The sequence below is a fragment of the Myotis lucifugus genome, unplaced genomic scaffold (genome assembly GCF_000147115.1).
Source record: "Myotis lucifugus unplaced genomic scaffold, Myoluc2.0 scaffold_6, whole genome shotgun sequence".
Classification (NCBI taxonomy): Eukaryota; Metazoa; Chordata; class Mammalia; order Chiroptera; family Vespertilionidae; genus Myotis; species Myotis lucifugus.
In genome coordinates this window covers 11,664,816-11,683,932 of record NW_005871054.1, presented here as the reverse complement: position 1 = coordinate 11,683,932, position 19,117 = coordinate 11,664,816, and the positions used below count along the sequence as shown (strand labels likewise).

Below are 19,117 nucleotides of genomic sequence, written 5' to 3'. Positions count from 1 at the left end.
TATTTTTAGAAACATTTTCTCCTTTACATTATTTGGCAAAATGATAGTTCCAGCTGACCTGCCTTTGTGTGGCCCTTTCGTATCATAATTGGTAATTCTGAGGAAGAGAATGAGATACAGTGTATATAAAACTGTAAGGAGAAAATAGACTTTTAATTTAGTTAGAAAAATACATTTCTTACACTGTCACAAACTCCAAAAAACAGAAGTAGTTTGTCCCAAAAATGTTTTAGCCTTTGGATTTAAGAAGAAATTGCTGGTCTCTTTTCATGGTTAGAAAAATTTCAATGTGATAATGATATTTACTAATAAAATCAGGAACTTAATCTGTTTTGCATCATTACCATTCAGTGCTCCTTAAACATTTGTTTCATAAACTCTTCAATTTTTCTGGTAATACCTATAGTGATATAATGTCAAACTTAAGCATCCAATACAACACCAAATAGTAACTATTATGTATTGCTATTGTTCCAAGTATTTTATTTTATTTTAATTTTTGTTTTTATTGTTCCAAGTATTTTAAATGCATTCTCCTTATTTTTTTTAAATATATTTTTATTGATTTTTTACAGAGAGGAAAGGAGAGAGATAGTTAGAAACATCGATGAGAGAGAAACATCGATCAGCTGTCTCCTGCACATCTCCTACTGGGGATGTGCCCGCAACCCAGGTACATGCCCTTGACCAGCATCGAACCTGGGACCTTTCATTCCGCAGGCTGACGCTCTATCCACTGAGCCAAACCGGTTTCGGCCATTGTCCTTATTTAATTGGCAGAGCATCTCTGTGTGGGAGGTTTAATTATTCCTATTTTGCAGATGAAGAAATTAAGAGATTAATTATTTTGCCTAAGAACATCTAAATAGTTGTGATTTAATCTTGATCTTATGCTCTTTCTGCTTTGGCATTCTCTTCCTAAACTGAGTAGTATTAAACAAAGAAAACAAGGTAAAAATATTTTGGTGGGGTTTTTTTTAGAAATTAGTTGTGTTTGTGACTAAGTTCTGAAACAAGCAAAATAAAGATTCTTATAATCACTTTTGTCTTATCTCTTTTTCAGTGGCTCTTTATCACCTCATTACTTAAGCTCTGTACTCAAGCAGAATCAGGTGCAAACCCTCAAAGGTATGTATAAGATCAGTATTTTAAATCATAGAATTTTAGGTAAAAAATTAGGATTGAAATTTTTTTTTCTAATTATAAAGCAATTATAGGTTTATTGTAGAAAATTTGAAAAATAAAAATATTTATAAAGGAGAAACTAAAAACTTACCCTTTATTCTACTGTAAACATTTTGATACAATTGTTTTGGTCATTTTTATGCTTTTTTTTTCATGAGTAGGTATGTTTGTGTGTATGCACAGACACACACATAGACATATCTTTTCTTCAAATACTGGGCTCATACTATATACACTGTTTTATATCCCATTTTCATTTCCTTTAACGTGTATTTTTCCTTGAAGATATTTCTCAAAGTACATCTTAGACTAGAATAGGAGGTTGGCAATCTATGACCTATGGAATATATCTGGCCTGCTACTTGTTTTTGCATAGCCTATAAATTTTTTGTTGTTGTTGTTTTTCACAAAAATGTTTAATATTTTAGTGCTTTAGTTCCCAAATCCAAGGCTGATTGTTTGCTGAAAAAGCATGAATTTCCTGGCTTACCATCTTTCATTAAGGACTACCCATAATAATATCATTTCCCCAGTTAACTCTGTTTAGGAGGTAAACACTTAACTGCTGAATTCATTATTGCTGAGCCTGAGATGGTAACAGATGCCTTTGGAATATAAGCCCCCACATCTAATAAGGCACAGGCATAGCCTATAATTTAGGAATGGTTTTACACTTGTAAGTAGTTGAAAAAATAAAAATATAAAACTTAAGAAATTTGCTGCAACAGCAGAGTCAAGTAGTTACAACAGAGACCTCTGTATTGTATCCTTGGTTTTGCCTTTTGGCCCACAAAGCCTAAAATATTTACTACTTGACCCTTTACAGAAGTTTGCCAACCCCTGAGTTGAATAAAGTTCAAAATGATTTTTATAGTTTATTTAAGTTAAAAGAACTTAAGAAGACAATAAGTTAACTTATAAAATTTTATAAACTTCTTTTTGAAAGTATATTAAAAGTTCTGAATTTTAGTGGGTTTTTCCCCTGCTCATAATTGATATTAGAGATTAGTAATGTGTTAATGTAAAGTTTCTAGCATTGTTGCTTTGGAGCCTAGATAAATTTCTATGATTTTTAAAAATAGAAATTCATAGACCAAAAGCATTTCCGTATATCAGAGACACACTGTCTCTTTGGAATTTCACTAAGCTGAGCATAGGAAGCAGTATAATGTTGGTCTGTAAAAACAAGGGATGGAGAGAATGTGGAAAAGTTTAAGAGAACTTTGCAAAGAAGTTTAGTGTATATGGAGTCCACTTCAGATATGTTCTGGTTTAACATAAGTTAAGTATCCATTTTTCTATTACCTAATGGGTATATGTGGTTTCTCTTTACATTTATGTATTGTTGAAACTTCCTTTATCTTTGTATTATCTCATTAATTTCTGGCACTCTTTCAAGCTCAGTTCATATACACATTTTGAGAACATTTTCTTTCTGAATTCTAGGGTTTGTTTAGAATCTTGTCTTGTTCTTATATCATCTAAATTCTGCTTCTAAATTCCCTTTGGGGAGCAGACACTTTCACAAGTTTCTCCTGCTAGTTTTAATCCCCGTTTTTATAATTTGTGTAGGTACTTCTCTTTCATTTAATGATTTATATATATTATGCATCATCTCCCCAGTGCTGCTAACACTTTATTTCCCTTCATCTCTGTACTCATAAGTCTTAGACCTATTCCCCTAATAAGAAGTAACTTGGTGGGGAAGGTGTTGATATTCTGAGGTTAAAAAAAAAAATGCAGATCTAGCCTGGAATAGAATATGAAGTCTAAGAGAAAAACGAAAGACTTCACCAAAACTTAAGAAAATGTATATTTAAATAAGGTTGCTTTAGGGCATTTTCATAGAATTCTGAGGAGATTGGCTTTTTATTCTCTCTAGATATTATATTTCCTGGGGAAAAGTTTGAAAAATACAATGCTAAATGAATAAATAGTTATTTATTCTACAAGTAATTGTTGAGTTCTTACGCAGTGCTAGACACTATAGTGGGCACTTTGGGATATACAGAGATGAGAGAGATCCAGGTCCTGATCTCAGAAAACATACAGTTTAATTGAAGAAGGTTGGCTAGAATTATGCAGAGTACACTGGCGGGAAAGGAAGTGAATGGCAAATTAAGCTTAGCGGTAACTCAGGAAAGGCCTCTTAGAAGAGAAAGAGTGGGGCCGAGGTAGAAGCGGTTAGGGGCGATCAGGCAGGCAGGCGAGTGGTTAGGGGCTATCAGGCAGTCTAGCAGTTAGGAGCCAGCGGTCCCGGATTGCGAGAGGGTGCAGGCTGGGCTGAGGGACCCCCACACTCCCTATGCACGAATTTCATGCACTGGGCCTCTAGTAAGTAAAATAAAAAAGTGTAGTTGTCTCTCTTTGTTCACCTTAAAACCGTGGTCAGCAAAATGCGGCTCGCAAGCCACATGCGACTCTTTGGCCCCTTGAGTGTGGCTCTTCCTAAGCCTTAGGAGTACCCTAATTAAGTTAATAACAATGTACCTACCTATATAGTTTAAGTTTAAAAAATTTGGCTCTCAAAAGAAATTTCAATCGTTGTACTGTTGATATTTGGCTCTGTTGACTAATGAGTTTGCCGACCACTGCCTTAAAATGACTAATTATATATACTAGCATCTATGTTACAGTATTGTATAACAGTAGCAGGTGGCACAGGAATCTCATACTGAGATAGTAAAACAAAACCTTTTTTGTCAATGTTTGGTGTGCTGTGCATTTGTAGTAAAGTCATCAGTGAAAAACAATGCAGACAAAAATGGAACTTACATTCTAATTACTAGTAGTAGATTTTAGTATTTATACATAAGCACTAGTTTACTACAACAGATGTAAAATTTAGATAGTTAATGGTAATGTTAGAGGCTAAGTGCAAATCTCAATTCAATTTAAGATTGCAAATTAGCATAATTTGTATCTTTATTGAAATGAAAGTAAATCCATTGTCCAGGCAGCTTGAAGTGTTGTAATTTATTGAAATTGCTCTCCTAAAGAATCTTTAAAGAATCACAAGAGACAGCTTCTCCATTTGGATGCTCTGTAAATGTGTATGTTAGTTTTGATGGAGGCAGTAAATCTTCTTATACTTATTGTTGCGCTTATGTCCATTTAAATTCTGCCTCTGTGCTTCTCATATCATTCCTTAAGCAAATGGACTGAGAATCAGGTAATAGAAACTTATCTTATAATCCTTACTTTCACAGGGCTAAAACTTAGGCCTTTTAAATTTTTTCTCAACTATTATTAATTTCACAGCAATAAGGCTAAGGAAACGTGGGAGTTCACACTATTGACAAATTTATTTGAACCAGTCATTAAATCAGTAATATGTTTTGAACTCCAATCAGAACTAGGAAGGCTAAAAAGGGAAATAATATGACTTCGAACTGTTGTTTTTTAAAATCACTATTTGGATCACTTTCATGGTTCTAATGACAAATGACTTTCAACTGGAAGTGAATTATTTGCTTAATCTAAGTAGTGTCAGAAAATATATACAAAAGACATATAAAAATAAAAATATTTTTCTTCATGAACTGGGTATGTTAGGTAATATAGCTAATAGTATGTGTTTAAAATAGTGTTAAATACTTATCAATGAAAAAAATTATAGGGAAAATGAGACATTTTCGGGGGGGCTAGCAATCTGAATTAGTCCCAGTAACCTGCTTTCTACTGCACTCTCTTGCTAGCCTATAAGTTTCATAAATTCCACATTCCATAACAAAAATATGAGGTGTTTTTCATTGTGACAATAAATAAGTCTTCAGTTTAATTTTAATACCAAGACAGATTTGGTACCATAAACAAAAGTTGTTGTAGCCTTAGCCAGATGGCTCAGTTAGTTGGAGTATTGTCCCATACACCAAAAAGGTGGTGGGTTTTGATCCCTGGTCAGGGAGCTTATCTAGGTTGGGGATTCAATTCCCAGTCGGGGCAGATAGGAGAGGCAGCCAATTGATATTTCTCTCACATGTTTCTCTCTCACTTTGATGTTTCTCTCTTCCCCTCTCTCTCCTCTCTAAAAATCAATAAAAGCATATCCTCAGGTGAGGTTTAAAAAAAATTGTTGTAAAGCTGTACAGGGAGTTTTTGTTCTAAGAAGTTCAAATTGTATCTTGGACAAATCATTAATAATCAGGTGTTCTTGATTACCAAGTGTTATGGTTTCTATTTCTAATGAATATTTTAATGGTGAAGTTAAACTTTTATTCAGAGTTAGCATTAATTGGCAAGGCATTGTGGGAAGCATACTTATAAATGTTCTAAACCAAACAAATCAAATGTAGATAAAATCTTCTTGCAAAGAAGTTTTTGGTTCTATAAAGTTAATTTTATGGGGAGAGTTCAAATTAATTAGGTATAATAAATTCTCTACAAGAAATAAATCTATTTAAGGAATACATCTATTATTCTACTGTTACAAAAATAGTGCCTCTCTTTGTTATCACTTTAAATATTTGAAAACTAAGAAAAGAAATGGTGTTCATGCAGCTTACTTATAATTGCCAAGATAAGCCTATTATCAGTTTTCTTTAGTTTTAGGTATAGTGTTCAGAAATATGACTCCTTGAATTGTAATGGAAGTTAGAGGTATACTAAATTTTAATAAGGTTTTATATGTTAAATTTATAAGATTATAAGTTTTATAAGATTATAAATTTTCTGAAATTATTTCCTTATAATGAATTTCAGTATTAGATTTGCTCCTTCCCCAGCACATCATTCATATATATATAAAATTGGAAATAAGGAAGACCTTTTTCTATTGAAAGAAAAGTTATTTCATGGAACAGGAAAATCTCTGTACATTTACATAATGCCATGCAAGTTGTATCCTGCATAAGGACACCGGGCTGAGGAAAGAGTGGGGACTGAAATCCAGCCCACCTTCCAGTCTTCAAGCTGTTTGCCTTGATACAGGGAAGCATTCACCTGGAGACAGAGTTGCCTTTTTTCCAACTCACACAGAGATACAATATGGTCTAGCGGCTGCACCTTTTTCACTTCAAAGACACGTTAGAATATTGAACTCTATCAAAGTTGTAGCTAAGTCTCTTTCTAAAAGGAATAGGAGAGGTCTTTGTTTTGCTAGCTTCTTGGCTATGACATGTGGGAATCATTGATTCAATTTTTTTTTTTTCATGTGCTGCTCTTCTGCCTAAATGCTTTTCCTTCGGATATGCACATGGCTTCTTCATTCTCTGACCTTCCTGAAGTCTTTGCTCAACTGTTACCCTCTCCTCTTCCCTAACCTCTGTATTAAAAATTGTAACCACTTTTCTCAGTATCTCCCTTTTCTCTTAATTTTTCTCCCTAGTGCTTATGACTCTCTGGCTTACTGTACTTTAATTATTTCTTTGTGTTTTGAGAGGTTAGGGATTTTCCTGTTTTGTTTTCTGCTGTATGAAATGATGTCAGGCTTATAACAGGACACTTAGTTTATTGAATGAATAACAGAATCAAGAATTTCCAATATATTCTATAATTTTCTGCAGAATTTCCTGTTAAGGGTTGATGATGGAGTAAAAATTGAGGGCCAGAGTTCTGGAGGTAGACCACCAAGGTTCAAATCCTACCTCTCAATCCTAGAGATTCCTCTGTGTCTGTTTTCCCATCTTTAAGATGGAAATACAAATAGTACACATATCATAAAGTTGTGAAAATTAGATGAGTTAATAATACTTAAAATATGCCAAGATGATTGAAAGTGCTCAATGTTAGTTAGTAATTTAGTGGTACTCAGTTTAAGGAAAGGAGGGAAAGATATAATAAACTTACTCTTTCCACATTTATTAAGGACCTACTATTGGTATTATGGAAGACAGAAGGTAAGATAATGTTCCTACCCTAAAGAAGCTGACAGTCTAATTGGAAAGATGTTCATGTAGAGACTTTGTTTCATGAGGTCACATTTTATTTAAGGGAAAAGAGCTCTAATATTATGTGTACTCCCTCATAGCAACCATCTTCTGATTTACATACAGACAGTAACAAACATTGCCTGCATTTACGGAATTTACAGTAAAGTTGGGGGAAGAACAAGTCAGTATCTTTATGACTTTATTTAAAATAACTTTATAATTAGATATTGCAAGTAAAATGAAAAACTGGGATAATAAAAATTTTCTAGCTTTGAGATAGAAATGGGAGGTTTCGTGTCTGAGTCTTATTTTAAATGTATCCTTTATAATCTAAAAAGTTTAAATATTTTCTAACTTTTCCTTGACATTTTAGGTTATACCATTTCACTTTTATTGAGTTACAGTTATTCAGATTAATAGATCACTAAGATGGAGAGGACTTTTCAGTAGAAAAATAGATATGAGAGCAAAATGACCTTATCTGGAGTAGAACCTGCTGGTTTTACCAGCCCATTTTTCTTATGGAATATTCATAATTATGTTTGACCTCTTGAGTATTATATAAACCTATAGTACATATAGGCTTATATATAATTATGACTAAAGACATTAGTACTAATATTTTTTGTGCCAGCAATAATTATTCCTTTAGCATTTGTAGATTCATATGATCCAGACTGCCCAATCACATTTATTTTTATTTCCGTTAGCATGTGATTAATGCATTACTTTATAACTGCAGATATGCATAGATAAGGATATTTTTTAAATGTTAAAACGTAATAATGCCTTAATGTACATTCCTAGGTAATTTAGTTTGTTTAAGGACAAACCTTATTGAAGTGGAGTTCAGGGTTGTGTTTTCATTGTAAATAATTAAAGAATAAAACTTTTATTATCTCTATACCTGTCAACCCTCCTATATACAATACTAATCACAAAACTGTTCATAATTTTAAGTGAACAAAAGCAGATGGCAAAATATGTACCTCATTTTGTTTAAATTTTTTTCTTTTTTACAAAATTTTATTGAATTTATTGGGATGACATTGATTAATAAAATGACATAGGTTTCAGGTGCACAATTCTATAATGCATCATCTACATAATTGTATTGTGTGTTCACTACCCCAGGTCAAGTCTCCTTCCATCACTAGTCTTTTTTTAAATTAGAATATACACCAAAATCTTAATGTTGGTTACCTTTGGGTGCATGCAAATGCCTATAATAAAAAACATTAAAATTGTTAGTTTTCCTTTTTCAGAATCTGATATTGATGCTGCCACTGCAATGATGCTCTTAAATACTTCTATAGAACAAGGAATTCTAGAATGTAAGTAATCATGCTTTTCTTTTTAAAATACATTTTTGTGAGTGCCTTTTTCATTATAATTTAGAATGCAAGATATTTAAATGTTACAGCAAATTATTCTTTCCAGCTAAGTTGTATTTTTATTCGAATAATTTAATTTTTGTTTTACTATATTTCCATTTCTTTAGTGAGCAATTGAAAGATGGAGATTAATGCTATGATAGATCATGTTACATTGACCAAGAAATGAAGAAATAAATAGTGTATTTAGAAATTAAGCTTGAAGATTTAAAAGTAAAAATGAAAGCTATAAATAAGAAAATATAGGAAAGTATAATTATAACCTTGGAATAGGAAAAGCCTTCTTTAAATATGGTTACCATTAATAAATCAACAAACAACAAGTGCTGGTGAGGATGTGGAGAAGAGGGAATCATAGTACCCTGCTGGTGGGAATGTAGACTGGTGCAGCCACTATTGAAAAAAAAAAGTGTGTAGTTTTCCCAAAAAAATTAAAAATGGAACTGCTGTTTGACCCAGCAGTTCCATTTCTGGGAATATATCCTAAGAATTCTGAAACACCAATCAGAAAAAGTGTATTCACCCCTATGTTCATAGCAGCATTATCACAATAGCTAAGATCTGGAAACAGACCAAGTACCCATCAGTACATGAGTGGATAAAAAAGCTGTGGTACATCTACACAGTGGAATACTATGCAGCAGTAAAAAGGAAGGATCTCTTACCCTTTGCAACAGTATGATGGACCTAGAGACCATTATGCTAAGTGAAATAAGCCAGTCAGAGAAAGACAGATATCACAGGATCTCACTTATATATGGACACTATTGAACAAAATAAACTGACGAACAAAATAGGTCCAGAGGCATAGATGCATGGAACAGACTGACAGATCTCAGAGGGGAGAGGAGTGGGGATGAGAAGAAATTAAACAAAGAACTTATATGCATAGCCCATGGACACAGACAGTAGTGTGGTGAAGACCTGGGGTGGGGCAGGAGCTGGTGGAGTGGGGAAGTGCGAGGAAAATAGGGGACATCTGTAATACTATCCTATATAATAAAAGGGTAATATGCAAATCAACCAAATGGCCGAAAGACTGGTCGCTATGATGGTCACTGACCACCAGGGAGCAGACGCTCAATGTAGGAGCTGCCCCCTGGTGGTCAGTGTGCTCCCACGGGGGAGCACCGTTCAGGGGCTTACGGTTGGCGAGTGCAGCGGTGGTGGTAGGAGCCTCTCCTGCCTCCGCAGCAGCACTAAGGATGTCTGGCTGACGGCTTAGGGGAGTGGGTCAAAGCCATCAGTCGGACATCCCCCGTGGGCTCCCGGACTGCGAGAGGGCACAGGCTGGGCTGAGAGACCACCCCCGCCCCACCCCAAGTGGACAAATTTCATGCACCGGGCCTCTAGTCAACAATAAAAAATAAACTAAAAAAAAGATAAAAGTATAAAATGCGTGAAAGAAAAAGATGGGCAAATTATATTAGACATCAAATGTTTAGAGTTCTGACAACAAAACAAGTCTTTAAGAAAAGCAACACAAGCAAAACACTGGGAGGACATTTTTTTATACTATATAAAAGAAAGGATTCATATTGAGTATATGTATTTAAAAGGGTTCTACAAATAGGAAATAACAAAACAGCCCTAGCTGGTTTGACTCAGTAGATCAGCGGTTCTCAACCTGTGGGTCGCGACCCCTTGGCGGTCGAACGATCCTTTCACAGGGGTCGCCTAAGACCATCCTGCATATCAGATATTTACATTACGATTCATAATAGTAGCAACATTACAGTTATGAAGTAGCAACAAAAATAGTTTTATGGTTGGGTCACAACATGAGGAACTGTATTTAAAGGGCCAGAAGGTTGAGAACCACTGCAGTAGATAGAGCGTTGGCCTGGGGACTGAAGGGTCCTGGGTTCGATTCCGGTCAAGGGCACGTGCCCAGGTTGTGGGCTCGATCCCCAGTGGGGGTCATGCAGGAGGCAGCCAATCAATGATTCTCTCTCATTGTTGATGTTTCTGTCTCTCTCTCCCTCTACCTTCCTCTCTCAAGTCAATAAAAATATATTTTAAAAAAGGAAAAAAAGAAGTAAGAAAACAGTTCAACAAAAAAGCCAGCAAAATATATTAATAGATGGGTCTCGAGAGGACATACACATTGACAACACTCAATTGAAAAGATATGCAACTTCTCTAGAAATCAAGGAAATGCAATATGAAACAATATTGAGGTGCTTTTTTTGCCCATGTAATTATGAAAAATTTAAATGATTTATAGTGTTAAGTGTTAAGTATGGGAACAGGGTATTGTCATAGACTGTAGGATAAAAATTGGTCCAGCCATTTTGGAGGGCAATTTGGAAATACCAATTGCAACTTTAAATGTGCATATCCTTTTACTTAATAATTCCATATCTTGGTATTTCTCCTAAAAAAATATTTGCATATGTGTGAGAAAAGGCATCTAGAAGAATTTTCATTGCAATGTTATTTGTAGTAATGAATAATTGGGAACAACCTACAAATACCAACCAGGAGATGGTTAGCAAACCATTGTAATGGTACAGTTAATGTAGTGGTGACATACATATTGAGGCATTCTGTGCAAGCAGTTCAAAATAATTCCATTTTCCCTGGAAAGGTCAAGACATATCATTAAGTGGTGTTAAAATATTTCAGATTAATACCTACAGAATAATATGGTTGGTCTGGTTTTTTTAAAAAAATATATTTTTATTGATTTTAGGGAGGAAGGGTGAGAGAGAGAGAGAGAGAGAGAGAGAGAGAGAGAGAGAGAGAGAGAGAAACATCAATGATGAGAGAGAATCATTGATTGGCTGCCTCTTGCACGCCCCCACACTGGGGATCGAGCCCACAACCTGGGCATGTGCCCTGACTGGGAATCGAACTGTGACCTCCTAGTTCATAGGTCAATGCTCAACCACTGAGCTGTGCCAGCAGACATGGGGTTTTTTTGTGGTTTTTTTTTAAAGAACCTACAAAACATTCCAACTTTACAGCCCTTACTGTTCAGGAATCATATAGTTGTTTTAAATGGCTTGTTTTTGCAATCAAATGCATTTGACCTATTGAAAGTTTTATTTTCCACAGGTGAGAAGCCTCTTTCTCTTAAAACAGCAATGCAGAAAAAAAGGAGTTATGGCAATGCATTTAATCATCGCAGTGCTATGCGATTACAAGAGAGTGATTCTTTAGCTACCAGCATTGATCCAAAAGAAGACCACAATTACAGTGCAAATAGCATGGCAGCACAGCGTTGCGCATCCAGGTCTAGCGTGTCTTCTCTGTCTTCTGTGGATGAAGTATATGAATTTATCCCAAAGAGTAGTCATGTGGGAAGTGATGGCAGTGAAGGATTTCACAGTGAAGAAGATACAGATGTTGATTACGAAGATGATCCTCTTGGAGACAGTGGCTATGTATCACAGCCTTGTGCAGATAACTCTGCAAAGGGGCAGCCAGGCAAAAAGATGCGAAAAATGTCATGTCAGGAAATTGATGAGGAGCTCAAAGAGGCAGCTGGGTCTCTACTCCACCTTGCTGGAATTCGTACATGTCTGGGTTCCCTAATAAGTACTGCAAAGATGCAAAATCAAAAGCAGCGGAAAAAATAGAAACACCTGTTAGTGTGAAATTATTTTAAAATGTGGCAATACTGTTCTACTTAATTCTTTACAAGGGATATCAAAGCCATATGGACTTATTTTTGTTTTCGGGGAGAGGAGGGGAGGGATGCTAATTGTTTATTTCAAAGCATTTTTGTTTGTTTTTTAATTTTCATTAAATAATTGCTATTAGGATCATGCCCAACCATAAATATGATTTGAACTCCTAAAAGCATAATTTTTGTGATGTGTTTCTAAGATTTTTGAAATTTTTATACAAGAAAATCCATAGCTTCTATCTGAAACTTGTAGGAGAAATCTTTTATTCTCTTTTTATGCCAAAATGTAATAATTGGCAACTCCATTTTCTTTTTCAGTCTGTAATCAACTGATGTAGCTAAAAATTTTGCTCAGTCTCTCACATACTCCTCTCCTGACACATGCAACCCAGTAGGATAATATTTGGATTTTTAATTTTGTCTTAATTTTTGTTTTTAATTTTTGTTGTTGAAGCATGACAAAGTTGAATATAAATTAGAAAAGACCCTAGATGCCTAGAATATTCCTTTTGGTTACATAGGCAGAGAGTACAACAAAGATTTATAAGATGTAGAAAAGGCCATTTTGTGATGTAATTTCATTTAAAAGCACTCCAATTCCTATTATGATATCTTTGAAATTTTTTTTACTTTCCAAAAACTTTAGCATTTACTGAATTATTCTTTCCCAGAGTGCATTGCAACCATTGTTTAAATATTAGCCACTAGCTATCTTCGTTGAGTAGAAACTATCCAATGAGAGGATATAGCCATAGAATGTGTTATGGATTAACACCCATTTTGACACACTTGCAATAAGAGAATCTTTTTGTTTGCTTGTTAAATGTACTGCATTCTAGAAATCTTGTAGTACAAATGGAGTGTATTCTAGTGCAAATATTTTGAATATTACATCATTATAAATAAAGGTAGATCATTTAGGAAAGAAAATCCGTTCAAGCTTTGTATGACTTAAATGTGTATGTATACCCAATTAAAAAGGGTGTAACAAAACTACAGAGACAAAATACCTTCATGGATCTCAAAATTTATTTGAAATTAAATCTTGCACATTATACCCTTTTGAGAAGGCTGTATAATACCTATTATGTGCCATTAATCCATGCCTAAGATTTTATATTACAGTTCCAAATGTGCATTGACTAAGGCATTTTAAGTATTTGAACAAATCTGCTTGTATGAGACATTTTTTCATATCATTTGTATAGTTTGACTATATTATTCAGAAGGTATAAGGGATGGTAATAAAAGTAAACTTATTCATTATATATATCTTTTTAGAATGACAGAAGCAACTTTCCAACATCTTGTTTCATAGTGATCTTGTTTTCATTTTCTGATAATTTCATATATATATGTATATACATTTATACACACACATAGGTTTATGATTTTGATTTGTTACTTTCAGCTATTTCTATGACTACAAAGCGTTTTTTGGATTTTTTTAAGAGATAAATATTTTAACTTCTAAATTTTATTAGGGCAAAACTGTCATCTGTTCTGTTTCTTTTTGTTGTTGTTGTTCTGTTTCTATGTTAATTGTAATTGAACCTGGATAGCTACATTAATAGAATCGGTGCTGTTGAAATTTAGTAATTTTTAAATTTGCTAATAATGAAAAATAGTCCTTAAGTATGCAGGATAAGGTATTTGGATTTTTCTTCATATATGTCACATCTACTACAGAAAGTGGCTAACTCAAGTTGACACTTTTTACTGTAGACAGTGAGTATTAACACCAAAAATTGCTTTACCACAGTATAAAATAGTACAGATTATAAAACATCATTTTAGTAACAATGTTTCTAAACCATTTACCATGGCCCTCTCGATAGACTTTAGTAACAGTGTTTCAATGACCTGATTCCAGTTTGTTTTGTTCTACTGAAATTCTTTTTTTAAAATATGTTTTTATTGATTTTTAGAGAGAGAGTAAGGGAAAGGGATAGAGAGATAGAAACATCAATGAGAAAGAAACATCAATTGGCTGCCTTCTACACACCCCATACTGGGGTTCCAGCCCACAACCCAGGCATGTGCCCTGACTGGACTCGTACCAGTGACTTCCTTCATGGGTCAGTGTTAAACCACTGAACCACACCAGCCTGGCTCTGCTGAAATTCTGTACAAAAATGTTCTCTCTGGTTCCTGTCCATTAGTAAGATAATTATTCTAAGTAAAGGCAGATGAAGATAAGGAGGGGGAGAGTCATTCTCAGTTCTAATAGAGTTCTTCATAATTATTTTGTCTTAATATGAGTAACAATAATTCTTTAAGCTTGATTTTCTCTCTCTCTTCATGTAATCCCAGAAATTTAAAAATTGAAGTTATATTTATCACTAGCAAGGGCAATAAACAATTTTGCACTAAAAACTAACAGAAAAGTTACACAATATTTTACACTTAATTCTTGTACAGAATTCAGTGCCTAACTTTCCATTTACCAACATAGTTATTTTCAAAGGGAAGAAACTTTATAATTATGGTCCCCCATTATTACTTCCATAGACATTATGATCCCATTTCTCAGGTGTATTGAAATAAAAACGTGGCTAATAACCACTCAGTTAAGGAAAATCACTTGAATTTCTATGGACTGGAAATTGTATTTATAAATAATATATCATCAACAACTCTTACTGTAATAAAAAGCAACAATTCTGGAGAAGTAAATATTTTTCAACATAGTTTAAAACTGATTTAAGCTAACTTATAATTTGCCTTACACCAATATAAATTGTTAGAACCAATTCCAGTTTATAAATAGATCCCTAGTAAAAATTTTGCCTCAACACAATCTTCATCTTTCACATTCTAAATATAATCAGTGTTTCTTGAAAACTATGTGTTTTTCAAATTTATTTGTGCAATATATTACTAAATTAGTTAATATTTTATCTTCAAATTCAGAAAAAGGAAACATTACTCGTATTCAGGGAAAAGCTAATTATCGGTGGGTCATCTCCTTTTTTCCACCTCTGAGCCTTTCCTGCTCTCCTTATAGCTGGCATAACTTCTCTTAACTTAGGTTTCTTTGTATATACTAAAGTTTAGGATATATATATTTTTTTCTTTTGCTACTTTCTGAGACATTAAGTAAAAAGGTTCATACTAGATGGTCAGTTAAACATAATGGTAGCATGAATTCAAAGACAGAGAAAGAGTTAAAGAGGAAATGTGTGTGTCTTGTTAGACCAGGAGGCCTTCTCCAGCCTTTCCCAGCAATTTAAGCAACAGATGTGAATATTTCACAAATCTATAAAGACTATCGTCTTAAATACAATATACTATATAGTAACTTAAAAAACTTGTGAAGACCATAGCATTTAAATAAGAACTTTGAGGCTTTCTGGTTTACATATATTTTATAGTTTTTGTTTGAAATGTTTAAAGTTTACTTCAATATGTTAATGATGTGGTCAAAATATTTATTGAAAAACAAAGTATATTAATGTTATACCTGCCATTTTTTTTCTTAAAGCAATTTTTTTTGCATCTAACTGCCAGTGCCATTGTCAAAACTTATTTTTAAAGTGTTGTACATTTCTCATTAAAGTGCTTAATTTTAAAGTATTACGTTGCCATCATATAGTGTATAAAAATGTATAATTGCCAATTCATTGTAACTAGTATTTATTTTTAATTAAAGTGTAAGAATGCTGTTTGATTCAAGAAATTTGAATCATTCTGTTTCCTTATCCCCTTTTCTAATGTAGCATAAAAATTGCCCTGAGTTTGAGTTTTAACTGCCAGTAGATGACCAGCCCAAGTGAACCCCTTCTCAGTTGCCAATCTTTGCTCATATTAAAACAACTTAACAGATGTTTAGTTTTTGTATCTAATCTCTGATTATTAAAATGTTTATAAAGTTTATTTTTATCAAAGAAATGCAATTCATTATGACAAACTATTGCAGAATAAACCTTGTTTTATAACATTTTTGTGTTTTCTCTGTTTTTGGGTGTGGGTAGTATAGATGTATGTGACTCATACTCCTATACAAACACACACTTTCCATTTTAGTGTGACAAAGTTGGAATATACAGATGGAAAATAAAGTTTCATTTTGAAAATTTGCAAGTCTGGTTTTTTTTTTTTAAGTGTTGTTTTTCTTGGTTTTTACATGTCACCTTAATCATTGACAGCTAAAGTAGTGTTAAGTTATTCTCTTCCTAAAGTTGAACTTCTAATTCACATATACAAGAGATATTTTAAAATATAACTAAGAAAATTTGAATATATGAAATTATTAAGATTATTTTAAAATACCAGTAATACCATATGTTTAAAAATTGAGGCATCCATTGTAAAATGGAATAATTTACAACCAACATCTTGATTTTTAGTTTCCCCCCTCACTTCCCTTTGAAGTTCTGCACTGGTCATTTAAATGGTATTATTTACAATAGAATTGTTCATTTAAAATAAGTCCAGTGAGACAGTAATCTTTCTTTTAAACTACCACCACCCTCTCTAAGCCCTCCTTTCAAGGCATCCCTTTGAAATAACAGTCATTTAAAAATTATAGCCTGCTCTAGCTGGTTTTACTCAGTGGACAGAGCATCGGCCTGAGGACTAAAGGGTCCCGCCTTTGATTCAGTTTAAGGGCACATGCCCGGGTTGCAGGCTCGATCCCCAGTAAGGGGCATGCAGGAGACAGCCGATCAATGATTCTCATAATTGATGTTCCTATCTCCCTCTCCCTTCTTTTTTTTTTCTTTTTTTTTTTTTTTCAATTTTAATAATTTTATTGATTTCAGAGAATAAGGGAGAGGGAGAGAGAAACTTCAATGATGAGAGAGAATCAATGATTGGCTGCCTCCTGCACGCCCCCCACTGGGGATCAAGCCCACAACCTGGGCCTGTGCCCCGACTGGGAATTGAACTGTGACCTCCTGGCTCATAGATGGATGCTCAACCACTGAGCCACGCCGGCCGGGCTAATTTATACTTTTTATTTTTACAAATCTGTTCCTTCTATTCCTCCTCCCCACCCCACCCCCACCCCCAGTTAATTAATTTATTTTTTCGGTTCCTTTTGTAACTTTTTTTGTTTGTTTGTTTGTTTTTAAATCTTTATTGTTCAGATTATTACATTGGTTCCTCTTTTTTCCCACCATAACTCCCCTCCACTCAGTTCCCACCCCACCCTCGCCCTCACTCCCCACCCACTGTCTTCATCCATAGGTGCACGATTATTGTCCAATCTCTTCCCGAATCCCCCACACCCCTTTCCCCCCCAAGAATAGTCAGTCCATTCCCTTTCTATGTCCCTGATTCTATTATAATCACCAGTTCATACTGTTCATCAGATTATTTATTCACTTGATTTTTAGATTCACTTGTTGATAGATGTGTATTTGTTGTTCATAATTTGTATCTTTACCTTTTTCTTCTTCTTCCTCTTCTTAAAGGATACCTTTCAGCATTTCATATAATACTGGTTTGGTGGTGATGAACTCCTTTAGCTTTTCCTTATCTGTGAAGCTCTTTATCTGACCTTCACTTCTGAATGATAGCTTTGCTGGATAAAGTAATCTTGGTTGAAGGTTCTTGCTGTTCATCACTTTGAATATTTCTTGCCACTCCCTTCTGGCCTGCAAAGTTTCTGTTGAGAAATCAGCTGACAGTCGTATGGGTATTCCCTTGTAGGTAACTGAGTTTCTTTCTCTTGCTGCTTTTAAGATTCTCTCTTTGTCTTTTGCTCTTGGCATTTTAATTATGATGTGTCTTGGTGTGGTCCTCTTTGGATTCCTTTTGTTTGGGGTTCTCTGTGCTTCCTGGACCTGTAAGTCTATTTCTTTCACCAGGTGGGGGAAGTTTTCTGTCATTATTTCTTCAAATAGGTTTTCAATATCTTGCTCTCTCTCATCTTCTGGTACCCCTATAATTCTGATGTTGGTACGTTTGAAGCTGTCCCAGAGGCTCCTTACACTATCTTCGTATTTTTGGGTTCTTTTTTCATTTTGCTTTTCCAGTTGGGTGTTTCTCACTTCTTCGCATTTCAAATCTTTGACTTGATTCTTGCGCTCCTCTGGTCTGCTGTTGGGAGTCTGTATAATATTCTTTATTTCAGTCAGTGTATGCTTACTTTCTAGATGGTCCTTTATCACACCATCGAGGGTCTCATTAGATTTCCTGTACATCTCATCAAGTTTATCGACAGACTCTAGAAGCCTCTTGAGAGACCTCAAAAGTGTGGTTCTGAACTCAATATCCTCCCTTGATAGTTTTGTCCTGTTTCTTTGTCTCCGCATTTTTTACGCTTTCTTGGTACACCCCCTAGTGGTCTTTGTGCGCAGTCTTGTTGTAGTTAAGCCTTGATTGTTATAGTTAATACTAGAGGGATTTGACCTCCAGGTCGACTGGCTGTGATAATCAGCTGTGTCTGCAGTGTAAGAACTTGTGTCCTCTAGGGAGGTGCTAATCTAGCCTTTGCCTGAGGCTATCCAGCAAATGCCTCTGTGCAGGGCTTGGGTGGGGCGGGTCCCACAGGATCAACGGGGCGGAGGAGGAAGCAGTTATGGCTGCACTCAGTCTGTCCCCAGGGGCTCTGCCTCTCTGTCCCAGCAACAGCTGCAAACCTCGGAGGGACCGTAGCCAGACAGTCCTGCCTCTCCCGTTTGAGTCTGGGTCCCTAGAGACTCGCCCGGATCTGGAGCTCAGAGTCTGAGGCTCCCTCCCGATTGAAAGAGACAACCACGCCCTCAGCCACCAGCCCGCGCCGCGCGCACTCCGCACCTTAGTATTTTACTTCAGCACTGCACCTCCTCTGATTCTCGGTTCCTCCTAGTTGTAGAACTTCCATTCAGCCAGCCTTCCTGTGGTTCTGGATGATGTCCGTACCGTCTTTTAGTTGTATTTTTGAAGTGGTTGTTCGAGGCAGCAAACTCCGGCGTTAACCTATGCCGCCATCTTGGTTTCCCAGAATCCCTCTCCCTTCTTGACCTAAGCCATTGTGCTCAATTAATATTTGACAAAGGAGGCAAAAGCATACAATGGAGTCAAGACAATCTCTTCAATAAATGGTG

General features: G+C 35.1%; 1 protein-coding gene across 2 annotated transcripts in view; it reads left to right on the top strand.

Annotated features, from left to right (window-relative positions):
- Positions 1–16,161, top strand: part of FOXN2 (forkhead box N2) — a 58,473-nt gene extending 42,312 nt beyond the window's left edge. For both annotated transcript variants that reach the window (XM_006083371.3, XM_014447467.2), the window contains exons 4-6: positions 1,064–1,128; positions 8,321–8,389; positions 11,510–16,161. In XM_006083371.3, coding sequence (XP_006083433.1) covers positions 1,064–1,128; positions 8,321–8,389; positions 11,510–12,033 — 658 coding nt within the window. In that variant the 3' untranslated portion in view covers positions 12,034–16,161. The remainder of the gene's footprint in view (positions 1–1,063; positions 1,129–8,320; positions 8,390–11,509) is intronic.
- The last annotated feature ends 2,956 nt before the right edge of the window (positions 16,162–19,117 follow it).